The 26,840-nt window shown below is 34.8% G+C and overlaps 1 protein-coding gene across 6 annotated transcripts in view; it reads left to right on the forward strand.

Annotated features, from left to right (window-relative positions):
* Ucp4A (Uncoupling protein 4A) overlaps window positions 1-26,840 on the forward strand; it is a 68,683-nt gene that overhangs the window by 28,245 nt on the left and 13,598 nt on the right. For 2 of the 6 annotated variants that reach the window (XM_068352874.1, XM_068352875.1), the window contains exons 2-8: window positions 9,637-9,746; window positions 12,344-12,426; window positions 13,637-13,731; window positions 14,349-14,441; window positions 15,750-15,872; window positions 19,367-19,564; window positions 22,660-22,752. In XM_068352874.1, coding sequence (XP_068208975.1) covers window positions 9,638-9,746; window positions 12,344-12,426; window positions 13,637-13,731; window positions 14,349-14,441; window positions 15,750-15,872; window positions 19,367-19,564; window positions 22,660-22,752 — 794 coding nt within the window. In that variant the 5' untranslated portion in view covers window position 9,637. Of the gene's footprint in view, window positions 1-1,280; window positions 1,303-9,636; window positions 9,747-12,343; window positions 12,427-13,636; window positions 13,732-14,348; window positions 14,442-15,749; window positions 15,873-19,366; window positions 19,565-22,127; window positions 22,221-22,659; window positions 22,753-26,840 lie in introns of all 6 variants that reach the window. The other 4 variants (XM_068352873.1, XM_068352871.1, XM_068352870.1 and 1 more) reach the window with 4 other exon arrangements.

The following is a 26,840-nucleotide window of genomic DNA, read 5'->3' on the forward strand; positions in this document are numbered from 1 at the left end:
TATGCGTTGCTTATTCAGCTTATGCAATACAATACATACAAATTACAGGATTTAATTTAACAGATCATATTTATTTCTCATAAGCGCCACTACATCAATCTCTTACAGATTATTCTAGATATTTCTTACAGAATATATTTATTTTTTTGTGGTATATTTTTCATATTGGGATAGAAAACATAACGTCTTATTTTCGCTATAGAGATGAAAACTACCTGTATATTTCATGATATCGACCCATACAGCATTCGACGCAATGCTCCCTTGAATAGAGCACAGTAAACCTTTCGACACAGACCATCCGGCTAATCTAATCTACGTTTATGTAACAGTTTTTTCTAAGTCCTTAATGCTGAGATAACCTCTCCCCTCCCCCTCCCCCTCTCCTTCCCCCTCGTCCCTCCTCCCTCGTCCCTTCCTTCCTCTTTCCTCCCTCGTCCCTCCCCTCTCCCCTTCCCCCCTCTTCTCCCCTTTGTCCCTCCCCTCCCCCTCGTCCCTGTCCCTGTCCCTTACTTCGTCCTTCCTCCTTCATCTCTCCCCCTTCGTCCCCCTCCCCCTCCTCTCCCCTTCGTCTTTCCCCTCCCCTCCACCTCCCCTTCGTCCCTCCCGTCCCCCCTCCCCCTTGTCCCTCCCCTTCCCCCTCCCCCTTGTCCCTCCCCTTCCCCCTCCTCTCCTCTCCTCCTCGTCCCCCTTCCCCCTCCTCTCCTCTCCTCTCCTCCTCGTCCCCCCTCACCCTTGTCCCTCCCCTTCCCCCTCCTCTCCTCTCCTCCTCGTCCCCCCTCCCCCTCCATCCTCCTCCTCCCATCTCCAGTACCCTCCATAATGAACGTGGGTGTGGTGAGTTTGTCTTGGTTTATTTAATAAAATGCTGCATTCTCAGCCCTTCAGGCTGATGCCAAACGAAGGGCAATGATTTCTTTTCCACTAATGGGGCTGCAAACATGTTTGTGACGTGTTTCTGCGTAATTGACTTCGTTTTTATATTCTTCGGTTGCATCTCTTAATTGGAAAACCTTAATTTTCAGTATTGATTTATTTGATGCTTTATTAATTTCATCAATATAGTCTTTAGTATTTCCTACATTTTATACTCATATCCATTTTCTATATTTATAAAAAATGATAATACTAATTATCATTAATACATTTCATTGTAATAAGCATTAGAATTATACTATTAATGATTACTCATTATGGTAGTAATGATTATTATTATAACTGATCAAAAAAATAGAATCTTCTCGTGACCCTATGTGACCTGTATTATTTTACTTTTCAAGCTGCAAGGATGAATAGCAATCGGTGAGTTAAATCATTTCTGGTCTTCACTGTTATGCTGATTTTTATTTTTTTTATTTATTTATTTTTTTATTTATTTATTTATTTTTTTTTGTCAATTATAGGATCACACTTCTTTTCAGGATAATCTAATTTCAGCACAAGTAGATAAGAAACAATAGAGTGTTGAAATATGACTTTTATTATCTAAGCAAAAAAAATTTTGAGAACAGATTTTTTTTCCATAAATTATAAGCAAAAATACTCATGTGTGATGATTAAGAAACAAATTTGGTTCTCGAGAAAATAATAAATGACAAGTTTTATCATTTTTCTCATTATGGAGTATTGATTAAACCCGTGTGAATGTCCTTGAAAGGTGTGAAGATGACCTCTGTTCATTTATGAGAATATTGCATGCTCTTATAAATGAGAGAATGTACTCCTTTTACATGTGTGAATAAGACCTCTTTTAGATATGACAATGTCCTTCATTTAGATGTGTGAAATGCCTCCTTTACACGCGAAAATGAACACCTTTTAAATGTGTAACAATAGGCTCCTCTTAGATGTGTGACAATGGCCTCGTTTTATAGGTGTACTAATGGCCTCATTATACATGTGTAATAATGAAGTCCTTTTAAATGTATGACAATGGCCTCCTTTTAGATGTGTGACAGTGGCCTCCTTTTACATGTGTGATAATAAAGTCTTTTTAAATGTATGACAAAGGCCTCCTTTTAGATGTGTGACAGTGGCATCCTTTTACATGTGTGATAATAAAGTCTTTTTAAATGTATGACAAAGGCCTCCTTTTAGATGTGTGACAGTGGCCTCCTTTTACATGTGTGATAATAAAGTCTTTTTAAATGTACGACAAAGGCCTCCTTTTAGATGTGTGACAGTGGCCTCCTTTTACATGTGTGATAATAAAGTCTTTTTAAATGTACGACAAAGGCCTCCTTTTAGATGTGTGACAGTGGCCTCCTTTTACATGTGCGATAATTGAGTCCTTTTAAATGTATGACAATGGCCTCCTTTTAGATGCGTGACAGTGGCTTCCTTTTACATGTGTGATAATGAAGTACTTTTGAATGTATGACAATGGCCTCCTTTTAGACTTGTGACAGTGGCCTCCTTTTACATGTGTGGTAATGAAGTCCTTTTAAATGTATGACAATGGCCTCCTTCTAGATGTGTGACAGTGGCCTCCTTTTACATGTGTGAAAATGAAGTCCTTTTAAATGTATAACAATGGCCTCCTTCTAGATGTGTGACAGTGGCCTCCTTTTACATGTGTGATAATGAAGTCCTATTAAATGTATGACAATGGCCTCCTTTTAGATGTGTGACAATGGCCTCCTTTTAGATGTGTGACAATGGTCTTCTTTTAGGTGTGTGACAGTGGCCTCCTTTTACATGTGTGACATTGGCCTCCTTTTAGATGTGTGACAATGGTCTCCTTTTAGGTGTGTGACAATGGTCTCCTTTTAGATGTGTGACATTGGCCTCCTTTTAGGTGTGACACTGGCCTCCTTTTGCATGTGGGAAAATGGTCTCCTTTTAGATGCGAGACAATGGTCTCCTTTTAGATGAGAGACAATGGCCTCTTTTTAGAGGGGTAACAATATAAAATTGTCCTATTTTAGATGTGTGACAATTGCCTCCTTTTATAGGTGTGACAATTACCTCCTGTTATACGTGACAATGGCCTCCTTTTATAGATGTAACAACAATCTCCTTTTATGTGTGTGATAATGGCCACCTTTTAGATATGTGACAATGGCCTCCTTTTAGATGTGATAATTGCCTCCTTTTAGCTGTGACAATGGCCTCCTTTTATAAATATGACAATGGCCTCCTTTTATAGGTGTGACAATGACCTCCTTTTAGGTGTGATAATTTCCTCCTTTTGTAGGTGTGACAATGGCCTTCTTTTAGGTGTGTGACAATTGCTTCCATTTATAGGTGTGAAAATTACCTCCAGTTAGATGTGACAATGTCCTCCTTTTAGATGGGACAATGACCTCCTTTTATAGGTGTGACAATGACCTCCTTTTAGATGTGATAATAGCCTCATACCTCCAGTTAGACGTAACAATGTCCTCCTCTTAGATGTGTGACAACAACCCTCTTTTATAGGTGTGACAACGGCTTCCTTTTATGTGTGATAATGGCCTCCTTTTTTAGGTGTAATAATGACCTTTTAATTGTGTGACGATAACCTCCTTATATAAGTGTGATAATGGCATCCTTTTAGATGTGTGACAACAGCCTTCCTTTATAGGTGTGATAATGGCCTCCTTTTAGATTTGTGATAATGGCCTCCTTTTATAGCTTTGACAATGGCCTCCTTTTATAGCTTTGACAATGGCCTCCTCCTAAATGTGTGATAATGAGCTCCTTTTATAGCTGTGACAATGGCCTCCTTTTAGATGTGGGATAATGGTCTCCTTTTATAGGTGTGGCAATGGCCTCATAGATATATGACAGTGGCTTCCCTTTATAGGGGTGACAATTGAAAATGGTCTCATATTAGGTGTGATAATGGCCTCATTTTAGATGTTTGACAATGTTTCCTTTTAGATATGTGACAATGGCCCCCTTTTAGATATGTGACAATGGCCTCCTTTTAGATATGTGACAATGGCCTTTTAGATATGTGACACTGGCTCCCTTTTAGATGTGTGACAGTGGCCTCCTTTTAGATATGTGACAATGGCCCCCTTTTAGATATGTGACAATGGCCCCCTTTTAGATGTGACAATGGCTCTCTTTTAGATGTGATACTTGCCTTTTTTTATATGTGTGACAATTGCTTTCTTTTTGACATGTGATAATGACCACTTTTTAGACATGTAATAATGGCCTCCTTTTTATATGTGTGACAATTGCTTTCTTTTTGACATGTGATAATGACCACTTTTTAGACATGTAATAATGGCCTCCTTTTGGACATGTGATAATGACCACTTTTTAGACATGTAATAATGGCCTCCTTTTAGATATATGATAATGACCTCTTTTTAGACATGTAACAATGGCCTCCTTTTAGATGTGTGACAATGGCCTTTTAAGACGTTTGGTAATGGCCTCCTTTTAGATGTGTGACTCTTGACAATCGTCTCCTTTTAAAATTGTGACAATGGTCTCCATTTTAGGTATGCGTAAATGGCCTTCTTTACTTATGTGAAATTGGCGATGTTTGTTTTTGAAAGTAGCCTTTTATGTATGGGAAGATAACCTCCTTCGAAATAAGTGATAATTAATTAATCTGATAAGATAAAAGTTATACAACACCATGAACAGTTTCTTAATATGGTATTTTTCACAAATTGTGCTCTGTATGTGTTCATAAGAACATCCCCTACAATATATTCAAAAGGTTGTGTTTAGATATAAATGAAATAAGCAGTCACCAGGCCCGGCAAAAACGTATGTTTGAATCATTAATCAGTCAATAAGTTAAATTTCGTCTCCTTCAATCATACAATGAGGAGTTTTTTGACTCGCAATATTTACTGCTTCTGTTCAATGCTTCATATTAGAACTCATTTAAAGTGCTGCTCATACCAGACTCCTGTGGTTTGTTGACAGTTTCTTGTTAGGTTATGGAATATTTTAAATGCAGTTTTTATACATCGTTTCTACTTTAGTTGGACAGTAAGTCTTAGTATGTATATCTGATGGCAGTGAAACCCCCTCCCCAGTGCTGAAAGGTGCGAGAAAGTTTAATGCGCACTTTAAAAAGGAAGAGTATATATTTTTATCATTTAGTGTAGCATTTGTCTTGCACAGGTTAATCTTTAGTGACCATTATTAAGTATAATTACTCCCAGTTGATTGTTTTATCAAGTATCATTGATCTTGAGTTGATTCTGTCAAATACAATTGATTTTGCATTGATTTAATCAAGTACAGTTGACCTTGCGTTGATTTAATCAAGTACAGTTGACCTTGCATTGATTTAATCAAGTACAGTTGACCTTGCGTTGATTTAATCAAGTACAGTTGACCTTGCATTGATTTAATCAAGTACAGTTGACCTTGCGTTGATTTAATCAAGTACAGTTGACCTTGCATTGATTTAATCAAGTACAGTTGACCTTGCGTTGATTTAATCAAGTACAGTTGACCTTGCATTGATTTAATCAAGTACAGTTGACCTTGCGTTGATTTAATCAAGTACAGTTGACCTTGCATTGATTTAATCAAGTACAGTTGACCTTGCGTTGATTTAATCAAGTACAGTTGACCTTGCATTGATTTAATCAAGTACAGTTGACCTTGCGTTGATTTAATCAAGTACAGTTGACCTTGCGTTGATTTAATCAAGTACAGTTGACCTTGCATTGATTTAATCAAGTACAGTTGACCTTGCGTTGATTTAATCAAGTACAGTTGACCTTGCATTGATTTAATCAAGTACAGTTGACCTTGCGTTGATTTAATCAAGTACAGTTGACCTTGCATTGATTTAATCAAGTACAGTTGACCTTGCGTTGATTTAATCAAGTACAGTTGACCTTGCGTCGATTTAATCAAGTACAGTTGACCTTGCGTCGATTTAATCAAGTACAGTTGACCTTGCGTCGATTTAATCAAGTACAGTTGACCTTGCATTGATTTAATCAAGTACAGTTGACCTTGCGTCGATTTAATCAAGTACAGTTGACCTTGCGTTGATTTAATCAAGTACAGTTGACCTTGCGTCGATTTAATCAAGTACAGTTGACCTTGCGTTGATTTAATCAAGTACAGTTGACCTTGCATTGATTTAATCAAGTACAGTTGACCTTGCGTTGATTTAATCAAGTACAGTTGACCTTGCATTGATTTAATCAAGTACAGTTGACCTTGCATTGATTTAATCAAGTACAGTTGACCTTGCGTCGATTTAATCAAGTACAGTTGACCTTGCGTCGATTTAATCAAGTACAGTTGACCTTGCATTGATTTAATCAAGTACAGTTGACCTTGCGTCGATTTAATCAAGTACAGTTGACCTTGCGTCGATTTAATCAAGTACAGTTGACCTTGCATTGATTTAATCAAGTACAGTTGACCTTGCGTCGATTTAATCAAGTACAGTTGACCTTGCATTGATTTAATCAAGTACAGTTGACCTTGCGTCGATTTAATCAAGTACAGTTGACCTTGCGTCGATTTAATCAAGTACAGTTGACCTTGCATTGATTTAATCAAGTACAGTTGACCTTGCATTGATTTAATCAAGTACAGTTGACCTTGCATTGATTTAATCAAGTACAGTTGACCTTGCGTCGATTTAATCAAGTACAGTTGACCTTGCGTCGATTTAATCAAGTACAGTTGACCTTGCATTGATTTAATCAAGTACAGTTGACCTTGCGTCGATTTAATCAAGTACAGTTGACCTTGCATTGATTTAATCAAGTACAGTTGACCTTGCGTCGATTTAATCAAGTACAGTTGACCTTGCGTCGATTTAATCAAGTACAGTTGACCTTGCGTCGATTTAATCAAGTACAGTTGACCTTGCATTGATTTAATCAAGTACAGTTGACCTTGCGTCGATTTAATCAAGTACAATTGACCTTGCGTTGATTTAATCAAGTACAGTTGACCTTGCATTGATTTAATCAAGTACAGTTGACCTTGCATTGATTTAATCAAGTACAGTTGACCTTGCGTTGATTTAATCAAGTACAGTTGACCTTGCATTGATTTAATCAAGTACAGTTGACCTTGCGTTGATTTAATCAAGTACAGTTGACCTTGCGTCGATTTAATCAAGTACAGTTGACCTTGCGTTGATTTAATCAAGTACAGTTGACCTTGCGTCGATTTAATCAAGTACAGTTGACCTTGCGTTGATTTAATCAAGTACAGTTGACCTTGCATTGATTTAATCAAGTACAGTTGACCTTGCGTCGATTTAATCAAGTACAGTTGACCTTGCGTCGATTTAATCAAGTACAGTTGACCTTGCATTGATTTAATCAAGTACAGTTGACCTTGCGTCGATTTAATCAAGTACAGTTGACCTTGCGTTGATTGAATCAAGTACAGTTGACCTTGCATTGATTTAATCAAGTACAGTTGACCTTGCATTGATTTAATCAAGTACAGTTGACCTTGCGTTGATTTAATCAAGTACAGTTGACCTTGCGTCGATTTAATCAAGTACAGTTGACCTTGCGTTGATTTAATCAAGTACAGTTGACCTTGCGTCGATTTAATCAAGTACAGTTGACCTTGCGTTGATTTAATCAAGTACAGTTGACCTTGCATTGATTTAATCAAGTACAGTTGACCTTGCGTTGATTTAATCAAGTACAGTTGACCTTGCATTGATTTAATCAAGTACAGTTGACCTTGCGTCGATTTAATCAAGTACAGTTGACCTTGCGTTGATTTAATCAAGTACAGTTGACCTTGCGTCGATTTAATCAAGTACAGTTGACCTTGCGTTGATTTAATCAAGTACAGTTGACCTTGCATTGATTGAATCAAGTACAGTTGACCTTGCATTGATTTAATCAAGTACAGTTGACCTTGCCTTGATTTAACCAAATATTGACTTTGAGTTTATTTCACCGAATATTGACCTGGAGTTTATTTCATTAAGTATATTTGACCTTGAGTTTATTTCATTAAGTATATTTGACCTTGAGTTTATTTCATTAAGTACCATTGGCCTTGAGTTTATTTTTTCAAGTATCCATGACCTTGAATGGATTTTAATAAGTACCATTAACCTTGAGTTTATTTTATCAACTACCATTAATCTTGAGTTGATTTTATCAAATATCATTGACCTTGAATTGATTTTATTTAGTACCATCGACCTTGAGTTAATTTTACTAAGGATCTTTGACCTTAGAGTTTATTCTATCAAGTTTCATTGACCTTGAGTTTATTTTACAGTCGTTGACCTTGGAGTTTATTTTTTCAAGTTTCATTGACCTTGAGTTGATTTCACAAAGTTTCATTGACCTTGAGTTGATTTCACAAAGTTTCATTGACCTTGAGTTGATTTCACAAAGTTTCATTGACCTTGAGTTGATTTCACAAAGTTTCATTGACCTTGAGTTGATTTCACAAAGTTTCATTGACCTTGAGTTGATTTTTACCAAGTACCATCAACCTTGAGTTGATTTTATCAAATAGCATTGACCACAAATGGATTTTATTAATTAACCTTGAGTTGATTTTACCAAGGATCTTTAACCTTGAGTTTATTTTATCAAATTTTATTGACCTTCACTTGATTTTATGAAATACAATTGACCTGGTGATGATGTTCATTAATTTCTTCAAGTACCATTATCTTGGAGTATTCAGACAAACTACTAATCTTAACTTGAATTCCTCTATTGATTCAATGGATTGAGAATTTTACGGTTTTATTTCTGTTTAGCTTTATCTTCTTTGGATATAGATCAGCTGATGAGCATTAAATTCCTCTTTCTGATTATATTTTGCTCTTAAGAGATAATGCTCAATGTGCCATTGGAAAACCAAACTTCGGAAAAGGATTGGAAAGGGTTTCAGGTGGTAGACAGTGTTTCTGAGTGTTGAGACAAAAAAGATATGATAACAAGGCTGATAACATTTTGACCCCTACTTTGTATGAAAGGCTTAATAAAAACTTGGGCTGATAACCCTTATCAGTTGCCAGTTATCTAACTTAGCTATTTGACCTTGAAAAGCTGCATTATACCATTAAGTTTAACTGCTTCATCTATTAACACACAAACTTGCAGTTGTATAAATATGTATATATATGCACACACACCCTACGTTATTTCACCCCTTAAGATAATAGCACCAGTATTATTTCCTATTGGTGTAAAGCAGTTATTCATGGGGTGACATTCCTCTCAACCCACCTGTCTTTTGGGCACCCATCCCAATACTGTCCAGACTCAAAGTTGTTTAAAAATTTGAATTAAGATAATTGAATTTATGTGCTTTATCATGTCTAATATTAAAATTATTAGAATTATTATCACCATCCTAGTTATTAAAATTATTACAAATATTATAAATTTTAAAATTATTATGATTGTTTAATCCTAAGGAAAAATGAATAAACTTAATCGAAAATAAAGAAATTTATTAAGTCTCAGAATGATTTGTAAACTAATCCTGATTAAGATTCCATTTAGTGTTTGCTCATAAGAATATATAAGAATTTTCTGTCATATGAATGAGGAACAATGAGCATTATTTAATTATATAAGGAATAAATTATGAGAATTTGAATATTAATGAAAGGAATGTGTCTGAGGTTTCACAATGTACCCCTTCATCCATTCATAGATACAAAATTAATGATATACAGTATTTTATAATTTTTATTTTTTTTTTCAGGATGGTAGTTGCTCAGAGGGGGGTACTCCCACCCCCCAAGCAGCACTTTGCAGATGCAGCATGGTTCAAGTACATCTTATCTTGTTGCGCTGCAACAACGGCAGAGATGGGTAAGGCTTACTTTGCATTATTATGAGTTTCAATATTATTCTCATTAACTATAATCTTATAATTTTGATGAGACCTCTGGATACCTCTGATTTACAAAGAATTTACTCTTCATTGATAAGTCAAAATTAGAACTAAATAATGTCAAGTTTGAAGAGCATATTACAAGAACCAAGAGAGAATGAATTAAAAGTAAAAGGCACAAGGAATTCTAGCCGTGCATGCCAAGAACCATTTAGGGGCATCTACATCATGCATAGCTACAGGCTCTGTCACTGGCACTCCTTACAAGGTGTTTGCAATATGGTGATTCAGGTGCCATTATAAACAATAATCACAGGAAGTTTACAATTAAGTTTCTATAATGGTACCTTTGAAGATGCTTGTGAGGCAGGAAGTCCCTCCTGTCTGTGATGTTAATTTGAATACCTGTTAGATTAGAAGAGGGTGCATAGTGGGCTTTGAAGCACCTGGCACTTTCCTTTAACTTTTCTTGCTCTTAATACTGTTTATATATTTATTTGTTTGTTTTTTGTATACAGTAATCCCTATAGTCATTTATTTATTTTATTTTCTCTTTTATCAGGTATATTTTTTATAGTGGGAGAGGGGGAAAGATAGCCTTCCAAGTTGATGGGTTTATATGCCTGTTCCATATGAATGGGGACTTCGTTCTAGAATTGCAATGATTATTTTATTACTTGAACTGCATTTCGCTATTCAATGAATCTCCTTCAAATACCATCTTTGGAATACCTCCCTGCTTCTGTTTTACCCCTTCTATCACTTCCGTGTTATTATTTCCTTTCCTCTCAGGGCTATTTTTCCTTATTGGAGCCCTTGGGCTTATAGCAAAATGCTTTTCTAACTAGGGTTGTAGCTTAGATAGTAATAATGTTAATAAACTTCCCCTTTTTCGTGTTTTCCTCATGTCTGGGCTGCTTAAGAATGTTGGGTATGCCATTCAATTGGTGTTTTCATTAAAATGAAAAAAAATTTGGGATTTACCAGATGGAAATTGATTATTGCTCTTCATAGGAAGGCTCACCTCAGATCTATGTTGACAGCATTTAATTTCCAGTGGTGGAAATCCTTTACAAATTAAAGAAATATTTTTATTCTCTCTCTCTCTCTCTCTCTCTCTCTCTCTCTCTCTCTCTCTCTCTCTCTCTCTCTCTCTCTCTCTCTCTCTCTCTCTATGTATGCATAGCCTATGCAATTCATTAGGTCATAATGTACTTGCAGATGAGACATGTCCAAATTTGCAAGGTTCATGCATATGTATTTCAGGCTGTGTGAATTTATGAATTTGAATAAGACTTTTAAGTTTAGGATTTGTCGCTTGTATAGCTCAGCATATTTTAATAGAAATAGTGATATTAGTCATATTTTTTTCATTACTGCAAAGTTTCATTTTGGGTCAAGAGAATTTTGACCTGCTGATTAATTTGCAGGTCGCAAGTTTTCCATTTAAATTCTGTCTACAGTTTAACATTGGTAATCTTTTTTGAGGTAAATTTTCCTAAGGTATACTACTCAAAAGTAATAATAAAATGATAATGAAATGTGTGAAATCATTTTTTATTTTATTTCTGAATTAATTTAATTAAAACACCAGCTTATTTATAGACTGAATTTATTTTTGAAATTTGAAAATAAAGAAAAAAATGGATATACAGTAGATGAAGCTAAAGAAATTATGCACTTGAATAAAAAGAGAGAAAAGAGAACAGATATAGATTATAACATGGCCTACAGTATGCAATGGAAGGCACACTGTTGGCACTACCCATTTTGTGGATATTTATCCTGAGAGTTTATAACTCGAATTTATGAAGGATTAAAGTACTGAAATATTTGCCAGAAATCAAAGTTTTTCATGAGTTATATTATTGAATTTCTAACAAGAGTGGGATTAGATTTAAAAAGGTTGTATCCAACTTAATTGTTATATCTGTTTCTTTGTTTTTGTGTAACTCCATGAGAAAGATACTTAAAACAAAATTGCAAAAATAACATACCTAAGTGAGTCTGGTAGAATGTGGACTTCTCAATTTATATTATACTATACACCAATTCCTGTAACCTCACTTTTTGTAAGAATAGGAGCTCTCATGCCTAGTTGCACTTTTGATACAAGAAAAATGTAATTAACCCTTTTACCCCCAAAGGACGTACTGGTACGTTTCACAAAACTCATCCCTTTACCCCCATGGACGTACCGGTACGTCCTTGCAAAAAAATGCTATTTAAAATTTTTTTTTGCATATTTTTGATAATTATTTTAGTAAATTCAGGCATTTTCCAAGAGAATGAGACCAACCTGACCTCTCTATGACAAAAATTAAGGCTGTTAGAGCAATTTTAAAAAAATATACTGCAAAATGTGCTTGAAAAAAAAAAATAACCCCTGGGGGTTAAGGGTTGGAAATTTCCAAATACCCTGGGGGTAAAAGGGTTAACAAATTCCACTATTGTTTTGAAAAAAATACAGTATTTAGGGATGGTATACACATGACGAAAAACCAGTTGGGTGTTATATTTCATTTTTTCCTTGTTTATACTGTACCATATTTTAATGTGCCATTTCCTTTGGCAGTAACTTATCCATTGGACTTGGCCAAAACCAGGCTGCAGATCCAAGGAGAGAAGGGGTTGAATGGAAATATGATTGTAAGTAAGGTAACATGTATCGTGTGTCCATTGCTGTTCCTTGTTATTTGTTCCCTTACGGTTTCTGTGTGTAATTTTCATAGAAGTTTGTACTTCCAAGTTATACAGTTTATATTTAAAGTTTACATATAGATTTTACTTACAATTGATCACATACATAGTTTTTACCTTTTTCATTTATTAAAATGTAAGGTTCTTTGGGTACAGTTCAACCCATAACTCAGACTGGGTCCTATAGTCAATTTCTTTTAGCGATGCAGATTTGCACCGACTCGCAGCGGTGCCCTTTTAGCTCGGAAAAGTTTCCTGATCGCTGATTGGTTGGACGAGATAATTCTAACCAATCAGCGATCAGGAAACTTTTCCGAGCTAAAAGGGCACCGCTGCGAGTCGGTGCAAATCTGCCTCGATAAAAGAAATGGACTATAGTAACAATTGTTTAGTTATGTTTACTGTTAACCATTAGGAATTTTTCTGTGTTCACTTCATTCCTGTCATCAATATCTTTTCTTCTGAAAATATATCCAAAGTTACATTGGCAAGTAACTGATTTTGCTCTGTAAACAGATTACTGTACTGCTTTTTGTGTTTTATGAATTTTACCGTATAGATTTATGTTTTTTTTAGGGATTTTTACCTTATAGATTTCTGTGTTAGAAACCCTGTCTGTATTTTAATTATTTTCAGTGTAAGTTAATAACAGAACAGAATGAAAATTTTTGAAATTTAAGAAGTGAATAAGAAAAACTAATAACCCAAGAAAAGAATTTTTAGTCTTGACTAAAGGACTCTGCTTTCTTATTTTATGTTCCTTTGTATATAAAGTAATAATGAAAAGAAACAGATGTCTATTGAGATGCCTTTAGAAACATGAAAATCTGTAAACTAACCTCCATACTTACCATAAAAACCTATCATGCATCGAAGGTTTGATGCAGACATGAATAAACTTCTATTGTTTGCTTTTTGATGTTTTTCATTTTTATTGGTTTTCCCTTTTAAATTCTTATTTGCTACTACATCTTAGATTAGGTAAGGGTAGGTTAACTTACGATAGAATAGGTTAGGGTAGGGTAGGGTAGGGTAGTTTGATAGATTAGGTTAGGTTAGGTTAAAAAAAATTTTAGATAACAGTACAGTTCTTTGTTTGAAACATGGAGAGATTTTTTTGTAAAGAGTAATTTCTTGATTCTGACATACGTATATCTTTCATGAACAGAGACCCTACAGAGGACTGGCCGGAACTGGTGTGGGTATAATACAAGAAGAAGGATTCTTGAAGCTGTGGCAAGGAATAACTCCAGCTGTATATAGGTAAGGCACTTATATATTTCATACTGACTACTAAATTATCTCTCTCTCTCTCTCTCTCTCTCTCTCTCTCTCTCTCTCTCTCTCTCTCTCTCTCTCTCTCTCTCTCACACATATAATTTTTATATCTATCTGCTGTTCAGTAACTAAAGATTTTAAGTGCCATTTTAATTTTTATATGACTTTAATTGTTTCATCTTTGAGGAATTTTAATGAATTATTTTGTTACAAAAAAAAACTAATATTCTCTCTCTCTCTCTCTCTCTCTCTCTCTCTCTCTCTCTCTCTCTCTCTCTCTCTCTCTCTCTCTCTCTCTCTCTCTCTCTCTCTCTCTCAAGTTTTTTAATATCTACTATTCATTACATGATAAAATAATAATCCCTTATAATTTTTATATGACTTTGTTTCATGTTTGAGGAAGCGCAATGAATTATACAGTTAAAATAAGAATAAAACTTGGCAATTCTTATTTCAAGAAGGCAATAAATTATAAAAATAAATTACAATACTGTGGTGTTTTACACAAGTTTATTATTTTCATTATAAATGAAAGGCCATTTTTACCCTTTTGTTGTTGATTATTTGTGTGTAAACTAACACTAATTATCAATATATTTCAGGCATTTGATATACTCGGGGACTCGAATGGTCTTATACGAAAAAGTGCGAGATCACCTCTTCACGACACGACCCGATGGTACGAGGCCAGTCTGGTACGCTACATCCCGTTTGCTGGGATGCTTCTTCTTTTACAGTCGTGGATGCCATAAATCCTGTAGTCCATTTCTTTTAGCGATGCATATTTGCACCGACTCGCGGCGGTGCCCTTTTAGCTCGGAAAAGTTTCCTGATCGCTGATTGGTTAAAATTATCTTGTCCAACCAATCAGCGATCCGGGAGACTTTTCCGAGCTAAAAGGGCATCGCCGCGAGTCGGTGCAAATATGCATCGCTAAAAGAAATGGACTATAGTGCTGGGCTTTTGCTATCGTTGCTATTTTCTCAGATTATCAATTACCAGTACTGTATTCAATCAATAATGTTACTTTTATTATTCAATTTCTGATTTTCTGTTGTTTATTTTCTCAATCATTATTTCTTAGTTTGGTAATTTAATTCTCAATTTCTTATATTCAGTCATTCATTGACTTGGTATTTGTGATTTAATTTGTAAGTGTCAGTTTCTTATCACTATTTAGATTCCTTATACAGTATCCTGCTTTAGCTTCTGCCTGCATATTTGCTTGATTACTTGTATATCCTTTATTTTGCACATAGTACATATCACTTGAATATAGTACATTGACCCAGTAAGGGTGCATTGTCTAGTTTTTAGCTTAAATTTCATGTTTATATATTATTGTTGCTCTGTTTGACCTACCCAATAGAAACCATAATCTCATTGTGATATAGTGCTATGGCCTTAAAATCTTTTATATTTTACATATTAATGGTGCAGCCTGTGTGTCCCATATCTTGCCGTTGTTTTATAATTTCAGTTTCTTATTTTTAAACTTTTTTTTTTTTGTATCCGTATTTAAGTTCTGCGATTAATTTTTCCCTTAAATTCATTCCATAGTCATTTGATTTTTAATAGTTTTCCTCATTCATTTTGATGTCTTTTATATTGTTCAATCATTTAAGTTTATTTAAACTGTTACAGTCTGCGTAGCGCTGACTATTACAACTTTTAAAAAATTTTATGGTGACTGGTTTACTATTGACTTTAATATTTCACTGTGTCGATACTACTGTTCATACATATAAAGACTTCACACATTTAAGTCATTATATGTTCTTTGGTATTTAATGTTTTTTTCATTTCTTGTGAGTCTTGAAATCATTGTGATACCAGATTGTGCCAAATCAACGAGTAAACCTTTTTAGATAATTTTAGCATAGAATGCATATACTGTACAGGATTGAAGCACTGTGCAGTTCTAAAGAAAATAGACACTACATAAATATTGTAAGATTTCTGTTGAAGGACAATTAATATGAGTTTTCTATTTCTACATCAAGGCAAGCAATTGTGGGAGGCATTGTTGTTGGTGGGATCGCCCAGTTCCTTGCATCTCCTGCAGACTTGGTGAAAGTCCAAATGCAGATGGAAGGACGACGGCGATTGGAAGGAAAACCCCCCAGGTAAAGTGAAATACCCTTTAACGTGTATTTTAAACTATTTTAACCCTAAGGTTGTAGGCCATGGGTACGTTTCTAACAAAGCCCGGCATGGTGTTTCTGGTTTTAGTAGAGCTGGGCTGGGTGTTTCCGGTCTCTTTTAGAATTAGATACTGTATCTCCCTGGAATGTATATGTCCCACCCTCCCACAGATCCGCTGTACGGTTGGACGCAGGAGTCCCTGTTACACCTAACTCTGAAGAAGTGCACCCTGTGACACCCTTACTTCGCGGCAAGTAACCAAACAGTGTAGGAAGAGATGACAGAGGTTTTGGACTGGTCAAAACACAGGTATTCTTCACGCAGTAAGGGTGTAGCTGGGGGCACTTCTTCAAAGCAGTGTACCAAGAATTCGTGTGTGCAGTGGTACTTTATGGAAGGAAGCTTGCACTCCGTACGAAGGGGTTGATAATTTAATTAGTCTATTTCTTTAGTTATTTCTAAATGTATTTGTTACAAAGCCTGCAACTGACTTTTGCTATGTTGGTACTGTATACTGTTCTGACGTACTGGTGATTTTATTACTGTAGATTCCATGGTCAAGCCTTAAGTTTCTAGAGCTGGTTTTAGTGATTTGGATGTTGGATGTATAGTGGATGTGGGAATCTAGATTTTTCAAGTGTATCTAAGTGGGACCATCAAGTACCATAACATTGATATTTTGAAGAAAGGACTTGATAGAGTATGACTGAAGTAGATGTATAATTACTTTGCTTTCTTGTTGATATTGTTTATCGTGCTATAACTCATATGGTCGTTACAGTCTTATAAATTCTTGTTACTCTATCATCAATTTATAAATTTTTTTCACTCTAGATTCTACCTACTGATATCATCATTATAGAAACACTTGAAAATATAGTTTCGATATTTTTGAAATAATAATCTTGAGAAATTTACAATTAACAAATTGAAATGAATTGTTACTCATTATCTAGTATTGTAATGATTTTCAGTACTTTATTAACATACCTCATAAAATTTAGTTGAAATAGAAAGAAATAGAATTAAGTAGAATATACCCTTCATTATTGATAATTGATATATGAATTATACATTTATCTCATCTGTCTCTAATGACTGACATAACACACCATCACTTTTCATAATACTGTACCACCAAATCACCTATTCATAACACGCCCTCTAATATCTCTATTTCTTTATATTATTTCAATTGAGTTCACCTCTATTACTCTATCACTGGATTAGCTTTAGTTGTTTTCATATTTGGCTTTACCTCTTACCACATAATCTTACTGCTAAGTTATTGTAATATACAATATCTGATGTATGAGCAGGACTGAGAGGTAAAGGAGGATACTGCAAAATACTTTTTATTTAGCAAAGGAAACTCTTGAACAAATTTATTTTTATATTAACTTTCTAAATTACATTTCTTTTGTCATGTATCCTAATTGCCAAAAAAAAAGGGCCTCCACATGTTTTCATCAGTCCGTACCACACTTTAAGGGAAAGCTTGTTGCTATCTGCTAAGAAATTGCTGAGAAATTACATTCTTTCACAGAGGACTACTTCTTACCTTTCTTACGTTAAACTTGGAACACTACACTATGTTCATCATTTGGTTAAATGTCATACACTCTCTTGGCTTTCAACAGAAATTGCTGTTTGTTTTGAAACTGTGTCCTATTGAAAAAATATTTTCCCGAAGCTAAACCTAATAATGCCAAGCAAAACTGTTATACAAATCTCAACCTCATAAAATTTTAGCCATAGGCTGTATATCACTTCCCATAATTTCTATTCTCCTTAAAGCCTATTTTAATATAAATTTCGGTTCAGTATTTTATAAGTGTTTCATCTACTCTCGGCAAAGAAGTCTGCCCATTCGAGACTGACGAAAACTACCAGTCGAGGCTATCAGTGGTTCCTGAGAGAGGGTGACCAACCTCCAGAATGGGGCAGAAAATCACCCCTTCTTACGCTGCTGTTGATAGTTTCAGTATTTGAAGAGTTTAATATCTATGCATGCTGTATCATTCTTTTTTATATCAGAGATACAGGACATTGATGTTTCATGCCTTTACTGGTTCATATGTAAATTCAAAGCATTCATTGTTGACTGTTTTCCTAATGAGAATATTTACTTAAAATTTAAAATTTCATCATTTCATTAAAGTTTGTTCGGATTATATTTTAATGAAAAAGTTTTTTTTTTGCTTGATTTGAATATCTTGTGCTCTATTTTTTTAATATTTTCCCAAATACTTAAGCTTTCTATTTGCACTACAGGATATGAACCTGTATGTAACATTTCCTTTGCACTGATTCTATTGTTTTTTTATATTCATCATAGTTTTTAATCTTTGTTTCTTTAAACTGTCATAATTTGATTATCTGCAAATATGTTTGCGGAATTATTTTCTTACCAATGATGATTACTTTATGAGCTGTATTCAACATTTTATTTGTATTTTCTATTTTTGTAAGTTTTGGGTCATATAACAAGTGACATTATACATTTGGTAAAATTTATGCCTACTTTTTAATATTTTAACATTTTAATAAGTATGTATAAGGTATTTCACTCTCACTTACCCATCTGGTGCTAACCTTGGCTTAGGTTTTTTTTTTCAAGTAGGTCATGGTGAAGTGAAGGGGCCATGGAGTCCGGGATTTGATGAAAGGTTGGGTTAATTAATTGCTGCTGTAACTTTTTTTTCATGCCCCATAACCAGGCAATCCTGTTAATGTCTGGCAGCTGTAGAGATAGTATCCATGGTAGGGCACCTTATTTTCTTGTGTGAGTAGGTGGGTGGTGCCTGGTTTGGCAGGTGTGGATGCAAGTATCCGATAGGTGGTTATTACGATTTATATTTTAATAGTGTTAATTATATAAGAGGAGATCAAGACAGCCAGTCTGCTCTAGAGACCTGTTGTCCTGTACTGCATGATCGCTAACTGCAAATCAACCTATTATGGGTGGCCCTGACTAGTACAGCTTTGTTGATCACAGCGATACCCAAACCTTTTCACCACGTTAAGGTATCCTCACTCAGAAAAGGGGATTACATTACAGTGTAGTTTAAGCATAGTTTGTTACAGACAAGAAAGTCAATTTACCTTATAGATATGAATTGTCTTTATTGAGGAGTGATAATTTTTCTAGATTCTTGAGGACCATACCCAAAGGATTTTTTCTTAAATGAAATGTAGAAAATAGGGGATTGTAACATTGAGGAAATTAGACAGCCAGATAGTAAGAGGTGAAAGGGAACACTTGCAAAGTAAAATATGTAAGGCAATGCAGCTTTGGGAATAGGAGCAATGTAAAAAACCCCAAGCACTTTCTGTTGCGTGCTGTGCGTGTCATTTGGCATGAATCGACAATGAAGTACATTTTTTAAACATGTCTTTGAGGCTTGTTACAAGGATATTGTACAAACTTTTTCGTATTAAAATGATAAATGTTTAAATTTTACTTTCTTTTCAGAATCCACTCGGCAAGCGAGGCCTTTTTGAGAATCTATGGTGCTGGTGGAATGCGAGGTTTATGGAAAGGATGTATGCCAAATGTGTATCGCTCAGCACTTGTAAATTTGGGGGACCTAACAACATACGACTCGGTGAAACGATTTTTCGTCAACAATTGGAAATTTCCTGATACATATTGGACACATGCATTGTGCAGGTAACGTTTTCTCTAGAATAATTTTTTCGTTACAGACAAAAAAGTTTGCGTTTTTCATGTTCTAGTCCTTTCAATTATAAAATATTTCTTAAGGACACAGTTGAGAAAGAATTTGTAAATCTTCCTTTACCTTAAAACACTCTGGAAACCTGAGCATTTTGTATTTTAACTTCTTGAGTCAAAAGTTCACTCACGTTTCCTGATGTTACGTTTCAATGTCATGGTGAATGGCAGCCACCCAAAATCATTATTCTCTGACTGAAAAGATGTGAAAGTGTCATTTCCATACGTAGTTAAAAACAAGAAGGATTGATATGAACCAAATGTATAATTTTAAAGATTGATAGCAATAGAAAAATTATATTTTAAATGACGTCTGTTCCTTATAACAAAAACTTTTTAATATAATGACGTATTAGCACTAAGTTGTTTTTTTTTTTATAATTTTTATTATCATCACTTTTGACTGAGCTCCACAAGGTATTAGAAGAGTTACAAGACCCAGACCTATATGGCTGAGGACTATGAAACATGAATAGAAGATGGTGAATGGAGAAGTATTGATTTAAAAGCTCAAGATAGGGATGACTGGCTTAATGTAACCAAGGTGTAAGTGCAGATGATGATACAATAAAAGATATTCTAAAGTTTTAATGCTAATTCATTTTTCGTTAATGGGAATTAAGTAAGGTGTTCCAAAAATGGACTTGGGACTTGAGGGATAATTTTTTTTCATATGTTGGTGAGATTGAAGGGGTTAAGTGGGATTTTACAATCTTGGGTCAGGCCATTTTGGCTACTTATCAAATAAGTATGACCTATATGAAAATGGTATAATGCTTCAATATTATTCATCACCAGCCAAACTTCATAATGTATGTTGGTATTCTACAATCTCAGCTTATGTACTTGTCAAATAAGTAGGACCTATATGAAAATGGTATATACTTCATAGTAAAATGTCCAAATTAGTTGTGTTACAAATATTTTAAATCTATTACCTATTAAGGAAACGTGAACCAGTCCTGGTGGAATGCAGACTGTATAAGTGATAGTTTATTAGGCAAAAACTTTGGGAATCTTTTTGCATTAACAAATTGAAAGTAAGAGAATGTTAAGCCCAAAAAAGGAAGTTAGATTTATGGTTAATTACTTTTTGACACAATATTAAAAAGATTGAGCATGATTTTCAATGGAGGACATAGAAACTGCTCTTGAAATTTCCATTCTCCCCCAGTCAGTGGTAGCTTGCACTGTAGCTAGAATTAGGGGCGTAGGGAGGCTGCTTCAGAAAATTTTTAGCCACTGTTTTAATATTGTATAAAACGAAACAAATTTACACATGGAAAAAAAATTATTTATAAATTTTATAAAATTCTTTAAAAAAAATGATCGATTAGTGCAGTTTGACAGTGCACAACCTGCCACTGTTCCCCACATTAGTTCATCAGTAGTGACCCTCACCCATATAACCTCGTGATGTGCATCACACTATTTATACCTATTAGTCTGAATCTCTTCATAGGGTAAGGTTTGCTGCAATTTTATGAAATAAATAAATAGTTCTTACCCAAAGGCTGAGTACTCGTTGTATAAGTTACAACATACTGTATTAGAGATGTTTTTAAGTACACATAGTTCTGAGCTTTTAGGTATAAGAATGAAGATGACAACCAATATTTCTTTAAATATGACAAGATCAAACATAACAATTTCTCTAGATAATTTTTTGGAATGAAGAACTTGATAAAAAGGGTTAAAACAAGTGAAGAAATGAAATTATTGTCCTAATAAAACAAACATTTAATGACCAGTCTTTGCAATTAAATCCTAAGAGATATTTTACCAATCTTTATCCAATTTGGGTTTCCTGGTATTGAGTTGATAAAAAGCTGTAACTTGCTAAAAAAAGGCATTGTATAATTTTACATGTCTATTTTTATATATAACTCAGTAGTCTGTTTGAATTATGTGAATTGCCTGTAAATTCCCTGTCCATCTCTGATGCTTGTGTATATCATTCTGTCATTTTGATTTTTATGTAACTTTACCACTGAACTTATGGTATCCTTTATATTATTCCGAAAAGTCTCATATGACTACTTTTGTGGGTATGTCCATGTAGAATACGCTCAGGTTTCCAGATGTTTCCATTCAAAGTTTTAAGAAGTCATTGAAACTTGTTAGAAGATGAGGAATAGTATAGATTCTGGTGTCAGAAATGTCTAATTTTATTTACAATTAATTTATTGAGTGTAGTACTTCAGATATAAAATGAATCATTCATGTATGGTTTTGAAGTAATTTTCATACTAAGTAGAATTTCAATATTCTGGATGAAAGAATCACATTTCCAGTTCTAACAAGTTTTGTTTTCCAAAGATGGGTATTATCAGCATGAATTTCATTTTGCTCACAAGATTTATTTTTCAAATGTTTAACATCTGATAGAGAATGAATGTGATTAGTAGATTGGATCTCTTTGATGATGATAAGTTTATTTGTTTATACAAAAATTAATTGGGTTGTGAATTTGGAACGTGGAAACATGTTACTCTTGCAGCGCGTGCTCAGGCTTGATTGGAGCGACCCTGGGCACGCCATGTGACGTTGTCAAGACCAGGGTAATGAACCAGCCGACAGACAACAGGGCCAGGTGGGTTAGACTTGTCCACCATGGCTTAAGGAGATGGCCACCATTATCTTGCTGGGCAGCAGCAGGTTTATATGTGTAGATGTGAGCCTGCTCATTGGGCATTGGAAACGCTGGTTTTATTCATCTTTTGTATTCATACCTTTTGAACTGGTCAAGTATGTTGTATTCATGTTAAGGATACTAGCTTATCCCATCGTTTCCAATTGAGCTTGTTCCTAAGCAAAGGAATCTAGTAGGATGGGGCTCCAACAATAGGTGCAGCTATGTATGCAAGAAGTGAGAGAGAAAATAGCACAAGTACAGAATTCAAGTTTAATAGTTTTTGATTTGAAAAGCTGTGTGTTGCAGCTTTTGTTGGAGTCTCATCGGTGGTCAGTAGTGTACCTAGAGTAAGCAAGGAAAACAGGAAGTATCAGTGTCTGTATTATTCGTATTGCAGTATATTTTCTGGATTGGTGTCGACTATCTTGGGAACACCTGCTGACGTAATCAAGGCCCGGGTCATGAATCAGCCCACTGATAGCCAGTGCAAGTAAGTTATGAATGAGTGTTTACCCTAGAGTTATTAAAATCATTTGCAGACAGATATTTTTCTTTATTACAGGTGAAAAATTTTGATCTAGGAAGAGTGAGTTAATAAAAATTTGACTGGCTTGCTGCATGTTGACTCAAATTGAGCTTGACAGAAAGTTTTGTTGATCCTTCAGAACACAAGACCGGAAAGAGAAAACATCTGCTTATGTATATGAGAAGCTCATGTCCTCTTATACTCAAGTATGACAAACTTAGCTTTTTCCACTCTTGATACTCACTGTTATTGTTGGATATGTTCTCAGTACTTATTGAATAAGCTGACTCAGTTATTCACTTTTCATAACCATGCATATGAAGAGCTTTAAAGCTTTACAATTACAAGCCTTGTTATGTTTGTTGAGTCTTCCCTTGAGTTGAGACGAGGTATTGCATAAAGAATTAACTTTAATGTTTGACAGTGTTATCACCATAATATTTTTATGTGCAGTTCATCATGCTAGTTTTCATTGCAACTTGTATTTGGGATATGTTTGTTTTTAATTAAAACATAAAGCTCTAATGGAATAGCAGTTGCTAATTATTCCCGATTTCATTCATTTATGTGACTCATGGATTGTATTGTTTATAGGGATGCCAGTTCTCATCCATCTTTGGGATGTAAGGAACTTAAATTGTATAAGTGAAAGATAAAGTTATCTTGTTCAAATGGATAAGTTAAAGGAATTTGGTGAACATACAGGTGAAAGGAAATTTCAAGGGCATACGATTATAAGTGGAACAGAAACTTTAGTTCGATAGATATTTTCCACTTGGTCAAGGTAGAAGATACTCTTTAGTTATGATAAGCAGCTCTTCTAGGAGTAGGACACACTAAAATCAAACCTTTGTTCTCTAGTCCTTGGTAGTGCCATAGCCCCTGTACTGTACCATGGTCTTCTGCTGTCTTGGGTTAGCGTTTCCTTGCTTGAGGATACACTCAGGCACAATTTTTCATATGTTTCCTTATTCCCTTTCCTCACTCTTGGCTATTTTCTGTTAGAATCCTTGGGCTTATAGCATCCTGCTTTTCCAACTAGGATTGTAGCTTAGCTAGTAATGATAATAATAATATAAGTGGAAGGAAACTTATTCTATATTAAGTGAATGAAAAGTAGATACATATGTAAATATGTAAGTAAAACAGAAGTATTAACCAGTGAGTGAAAAAGAAATACTAAATAATTTTATATAAATGTTTAAGAGGATATAGAAGGGAATGAGAAATAATAGATTGAGAGGGATATGTAAGTTCATTACGAGTAGAGAAGTAGCTCAAATAGATTTGTGTTGTTTGATATAATTTTTGTAGGTGATATGAATGTATAAATAGGCATAAACTGTTAACTCATTGCTCTTGTTCTATTGCTTGATAATTCTGTGTAAGATGTTAGATAATTGATAGATCAAGACTTTTGTGTCTTAGTTGATCTACCTATCTATCTACCATGGCACTTCTCCCAATTTTTGGGGGTAGCTAACATAAAAAAAAAAGGGGGATTTTTCTTATCGTTGTTCCTCTCAACCTGACGAATTTAGCTGAGTTTGGTTGGTACTACTAGGGTGCCACAGCCCACCCTCCTCCATTATCCACTATAATGAAGCTTCATATGCTGAATCCCCTACTCCTATCACTCAGAGCTTTGTTCACTCCATCCATCCACCCAAACCTTGGCCTTCCTCTTGTACAGTACTTCTCCCATCAGCTCTTGCATTCATCACCTTCTGCAGTCAGTAATTTTCTTTTCTCTCTACATGGGCAAACCAGCTCAATACATTCATATCCATTCTAGCTGTTAATTCATTTCTTACCCCCATTCTCACCCTCACTACTTCATTCCCAACACTATCTAATCGAGATACACCAGCCATACTCCTCAGACGCTTCATTTTGAACACATTCAGTTTCTGTCTCTCCGTCACTTTCATCGCCCACAACTCCAATCCATACATCACAGTTGGTACAATCACTATCTCATACAAAACCCTATTTACATTCATTCCTAACCCTCTATTCTTTACCACTTCCTTCACTGCCCTAAACACTTTATATCCTTCATTCACTCTTGATGTACATCTGCTTCCACTCCACAATTTGCAGCAACAGCAGACTCCAAGTACTTGAATTATCTGCTTCAAGTAACTCTCCATTCAACATGACATTCAATCTAGTATCTCCCTTCCTTCTCTTACATCTCATAACATTACTCTTACCCACATTAACTCTCAACTTCCTTCTGTCACACACCCTTCTAAACTCTTTATCAACCCAGCCTCTGCGAGTCTGCAACCAATACAGTATCATCTGCAGCAATAATTAATTTAGCTCTCACTCTTGATCACTCATCTATCGGTTTAAATCCTCGACCAAGCACTCGAGCATTCACCTCTCTTACAACTCCATCAACAAACAAATTGAGCAACCATGACGACATCACACATCCCTGTCTCAGCCCACTCTCACTGGAAACCACTCATTCTCTTAATTTCCTATCATAATGGACATTTTGCTACATATGTATAAACTCTTCACTGCTTGCAATAACTTTCCACCAATTCCATATAACCTCATCACATTCCACATCACTTCCCTATCAACTGTATTATAGGCTTTCTCCAGACCCCTAAATGCAACATACACTTCCTTACCTTTTGCCATATATTTCTCGCATATTTGTCTAATACTGAAAATCTGATCCATACTTCCTTTACCTCTTTTTAAAACCCCTGCACTTTTAAGATTGCATCATCTATTTTATACTTAATCCTGTTAATTAACGTTCTAGTGTAGTTTTTGGTGAGCGAGACAAGTGTCTTCAGCTGATTTTTATTCTATCTAGAGTAGGTTACGAATAATTGAGCATAAATATTTTCCAGAAATATAGAACAGGTGTTGTATTAGCAAGTATCACTCCAGAGTGCTTGTTTAAGTGGCATTGCCTCAGTTTATTACTAGCAGCAATTTTGTATGCAAAAATTTTACCTTTTGTCTTTTTCTAACTTTTTTCCTGTCTTCAATGCCCCATAACTCAAGTGCAGTTGCTTTGGTTAAGGGAAACTACTTAATGAAGATAATGCTGAGATAGCTGTTTTGGTGAAAATAGATTGTTTTGTGTTATTTTTTCTATTAACATTTATTTGGATTTCCAATTCCCATGATACTACTACTTTTGTCTCCATCCTGTACTTTCTTTTATGAGTATATCCTACTTTACTTTTTATTGCTTTTCCATAAGGTATTTGCTAATAAACATCCTTATATCCATTTGTCAATTTTTACTCTCTCTCTCTCTCTCTCTCTCTCTCTCTCTCTCTCTCTCTCTCTCTCTCTCTCTCTCTCTCTCTCTCTCTCTCTCTCTCTCTCGCATAATGTGAGGCAATATGCAAGGCTAGAAGAATGAATGAGTTTATGATAATCAGTACATGATATTACAACTGCTCTGATTGAGCTTGTCTTAAATCACTTACAGGTGAGATATGTTTTTCTTAAGAGGTAGTTGATGAGGAGACTATGTTTTAGGTCAGTCACCCTTTTGTGTTGATGCGGTCATGACACTATAATTCTTGGGAATAATGACAGTTAATGTCAAGAGAAATACTTTAAATAGAGAAAGTGAAATTACAGGATTTTATTTACTGGTATATTAGTTTTGGGGACAGCTTTTCCTTCTTCTGTTCCATTTATCTTTATATACATAGAGGAGTAGAAGTATTGGCAGGTTCAATGACTTTTAAATTTTCTTTATTCAAATATTTAAATATGGGAAAGTGAATGTGATAAGCACTGAATTAGACTATTTATGATCTTGGCCTACCCTTTATATTTAGCTAGCATTTTATATAGTAGTCTCTTGGTATGACATATGCAGTTTACCAGCCAAAGAAGAGAAACAACAACTGGTTATGATAAAGTTGTATTTTTTTACTTATTCATATGTTCTTTTTAACATTCCCAATTTCTATCTATCATGGAAATTTTTACCAAGTAAATTATATTTCCAGATTCTATTTCAATTCACATTTTTTTTTAATAGAAACAATGAAAGTGAT

Source organism: Palaemon carinicauda, chromosome 29 (assembly GCF_036898095.1).
Source record: "Palaemon carinicauda isolate YSFRI2023 chromosome 29, ASM3689809v2, whole genome shotgun sequence".
In the NCBI taxonomy this organism is placed as follows: domain Eukaryota; kingdom Metazoa; phylum Arthropoda; class Malacostraca; order Decapoda; family Palaemonidae; genus Palaemon; species Palaemon carinicauda.